At 34.5% G+C, this 3,954-nt stretch overlaps 2 protein-coding genes across 2 annotated transcripts in view; both read right to left on the reverse strand.

The window, feature by feature from the left end:
- LOC116385069 (cullin-1) overlaps nt 1-924 on the reverse strand; it is a 17,014-nt gene extending 16,090 nt beyond the window's left edge. The window contains exon 1 of the mRNA XM_031850256.1: nt 739-924. The gene's annotated coding sequence lies outside the window, so the exon portion shown is untranslated. The remainder of the gene's footprint in view (nt 1-738) is intronic.
- An 836-nt stretch (nt 925-1,760) lies between these two features.
- The window catches only part of LOC116385169 (uncharacterized), a 5,395-nt gene continuing 3,201 nt past the window's right edge, over nt 1,761-3,954 (reverse strand). Inside the window, exons 4-5 of the mRNA XM_031850396.1 lie at nt 3,750-3,826; nt 1,761-3,240 (exon numbers count right to left, since the gene is read on the reverse strand). Coding sequence (XP_031706256.1) covers nt 3,196-3,240; nt 3,750-3,826 — 122 coding nt within the window. The 3' untranslated portion in view covers nt 1,761-3,195. The remainder of the gene's footprint in view (nt 3,241-3,749; nt 3,827-3,954) is intronic.

Below are 3,954 nucleotides of genomic sequence, written 5' to 3' on the forward strand. Positions count from 1 at the left end.
TTATTTTCTATACAAACAGAGGAGTCTCCCCTTCGTCCACCCTTCCTACATTCCCCCCCCCCCCCCCGCCAACATCTCTAAGGCCTAAAATGTGGAGAGGACCTGGTGTGTTTCTTTTACAGGTATTCAAAGAGTGTGTCATGTTTAAAAATGACCCAACGTTACGACACAAGGTCGGTTTAATAATAACGAGGAGGAACTAGCTCCAGATAAATTAGGACTCTTTATAATCCTCACTAAATACAACGAGGCTGTACATTGACCTGCTTTTTGGGTAATATTTTGTTAGGGATTATCCACAAAAACGCTCGCGCTGCGAATGGAGTCAAACACTGCTACGCAATACTGGCTGCTAGCATTAGCTTCAACGGCTAGATTAGCCTGTTAGCTAACTAAGCTAAGTAACGTTAGCTTGGGGATTAGCTTAAAATGAAAATACAATATCTATTTGGACCATTTTTTATTTAGACACACGTGTAGTGTTTGGGGTATATTTTGGATAAAAGCGGCCTCGGTCTTTGCCTCAGGAAAAAGACCAAACTGCCCGTGTTTATTGGTGTAAAATGGCAGCCTTTAGCTTCCTCGGGCTGCTCAATAATGAGTCAGGAAAACAGTTAGCCAGCCAGCCCGTTTAGCATTAGCTTTTCTAGCTCTTGCGCTAGATTGTGACTGTCGTTATATAAAATAAAAAAAAGATGGCGCCCACCGGGTTTTTACGACTCTGAAGTGTCTCCTTACCATGTTAAGACCGCCGCTGTCACTTTATTATAGCTGTATGTGTGGATGTATCGGCCTCCTCCTCCGCGGTCCTCGGAGTGTGTCTGCTCGTCCTGAAGCTAACTGCGATGCTAACTGTTGCTAACTGCGACCGCTCTGCTTCGTTCGCACAAAGATCAGCTCCAACAGCCACCGAATCATGCCGCGTTCAGGTGCCCTCGGAAATATGGCCGTTAGTTACAACAACAACAACAAAAAGTGCACACGAACAAGTTTCTTGAATATGTGTACGAGTTCAAAATAATAATAAAAAAATATTACAATAATAATTCAACAAAAAAAATGTATTGTAGAAATAAAACTAAAACTAAATTAAATTTTTAAAAAATAGAATTAGTAAAATAAGAGTAAGTTCAGAAATAATGAAAGTAGAAAATTAAATGATTACATTAAATTAAATTAAATTAAAAATATTTAAATAAAGAGATCACTGTAGTGGGTGTGAAGTCTAAAAAAAATTACAATTATAATTCAACAAAAAATTATATTGTTAATTTTACTTTTAATTGAATTCATTTAATTTAAAAAAAATTATCCTTCCCTGAACGTTGTTCACTATGATCTCGAATAAGTAATTTTCTTTGCTTTGTTTTTTTATTTTACATCTTAGACTCTTACAGTAAATCATTATTATTATCTGCTGATTCATTTGTAACAAAATAAAAACAGATATGTTACATGATTTGTTATACAAGGCACATTATTTTATACCATAACAGCCTTAACATCCCCAATATAATAAGCTTATACGTATTGTCTATGATATAATATGCTCATAAGTACATTGGCATTGAAACGTCGGAGCAAACGAGGAGCCCTTGAATGCGGTGACAGCGTCACAGAGTGGCGCCTCCATTGGACTACAAGCATGGCTACAAACTACAAATATTGCAATATCTCTCACGCATGCGCATTTGGTTTTTTCAGTCACCTAGTATGACATCTTCATTATGCATGCCAGAGGGGGAAAAAACGCCCGATGCTGACATTTATTTGTCCTTTAATCAGTGTTATGCAAAGACTTCCGGTGTCACATTAGGACCCAAACCCCAATAAAAACACAGATATCTGGCCGATGGTTCATGGTGTTTGTCTGTGTGTAACCTTATCTTTCTCCTATGGTATTTTAAGTTCTACTCTGACCATAATATTGTCATAGTTTATTCCTAGAAGGAACCAAATATTTTCCAAGAACAAGTCAGTCATCAATTACACAACATGCTGTGTGTTCATCTTCACTGCCTCTGAAACAGGCAGAAAGCGACCTCTGCTGGTGGACGAGAGGAACGACAGAAACACAACAACATAAAAGACAATTAATTAACTTAAATTCATTCCCTGGATATTAACTCTAAACTTTACAACACCTAACCAATTTGATGACCATATACAGAACAATATAAGTCCAAAACATAGTAAATGAGTAGTTTTTAACTAATTTCTCTGCAAGAAAATCAAAATCTGTGTTTCTAGACAGAAAACAACATATTTATCGAAATAACTACACAACACTTCTAAACATTTTAACATGGAATGGAACTAAGTACATTTACTCAACTACTGTATTTAATTTTTTCTTTCAAAGGTCGTTTTTATTGATTGTCAATTTAGATATATAATAAATAATAAAATATTTTACAGTTAAAATACTTAATACTAACAGAAAGAGTAAGTCCAGAAAAATAGAACATTTGTAAATATGACAGGAGAAGAAACATTTTAATAAGTAAATAAATAAGTACAAATAATAATATTAAATTAAATTAAAGTAATAAATGTCAAGAAGGAACGCCACACTTTGTGAAATCTACTCTCTGTTCCCTGGATAATAAAACACATTTTCTCCAGATTCAAACGGTACATAATGTCTCCAATCAGCATTTTAATTTCATGCTACTTTATACTTTAACTCAGAGGAATATTCATATATAATATACAGTTATAAAGTAAATGAAAACATTTATAAAATGAGTCAAATTAGATTTACTGCAGCCGGCTGCAATATTTAAACGCTGCTTACATTGTTGCATAGTGAGTACTTTTACTTTTTACAAGTACTTGTATCTTTAAAATTGAGTCATTGCTACTTTGTCGGAATACTTCATTCTTCCACGACTGCAAATTTGTACCTGACAAATCAAGTTTGGTGTATTTAATGGTGCTAAATACTACATTTCCCATGAGCCTCATCAACAGTTGCATGAGACTCATTTAACAGACATTTCATATACAAAATACATGACACAACATAAACAACTGTAATCAAAATGTATATTTCTGTATGTCACTCTTTGTGTATACATTGTGTGTTTCTGTACATGTTTTATTGATATTTAGTATTCGGAGATGTGAAGTTAATCCAGTTTAAAACCACGTGACTTTGAGTTTAGCTGCCAGAAGAGAGTGAGGAGAGCTGACTCAGCATTTCAGGACCGCTGTTTGCTCCATCAGCTGCTTCCTCACCTGAAACAACAACAAAGCAAATAAACACTAAGAATTATTTAGCTTTAATACGCTAATATCGCTACCAAAAGTACACTTTATAAACACTTAATACTTCTACTCAGCTACTCTTTACAGGAACATTTTACTGCATTACTCGTCTAGTTTCTTCACAGAGTCAAATTATTATTATAAAATATTATCAATAAATAAAACGTGATTAATTATTACTGTTTAAATTACCCAGCTGCATATGAAGTCGTTATTTATGAGCTGCAACATTAAAGTGATGAGCACAGCTATTTATTTATAATACAAACTTTGATCTCTTTACTTTTGAAGCATTTTGAATTTCCAGCGTGCATGAAATGTTTTCATTCATTCATCCTTTTTGGTTTGTTTTGTTTGTTTATTGTATTATTTTATGATTCTTTTATCCATTCACCTGTAAAGCACTTTGAATATCTGACGTGAATGAATTGTGTTAATATGAAATGTAAAAGATAAAGAATGTAAATGAGTTTTCAGACCGGTTTCTGTTTCCTCTTGGCTTCCATCAGATCCTGCTGCTGCTTCAAGCGTACTTCCTCCAGACTCAAACAGCCACCTGTTCTCACACACACACACACACACACACACACACAGTGAGATGAATGTAAAACAATAAACATATTAAAACAGATCTTTGTGTGTGTGTGTGTGTGTGTGTGTGTGTGTGTGTGTGTGTGTGTGTGT

This window comes from Anarrhichthys ocellatus, unplaced genomic scaffold (assembly GCF_004355925.1).
Source record: "Anarrhichthys ocellatus isolate YVR2014 unplaced genomic scaffold, GSC_Weel_1.0 scaffold10, whole genome shotgun sequence".
NCBI classification, from domain to species: domain Eukaryota; kingdom Metazoa; phylum Chordata; class Actinopteri; order Perciformes; family Anarhichadidae; genus Anarrhichthys; species Anarrhichthys ocellatus.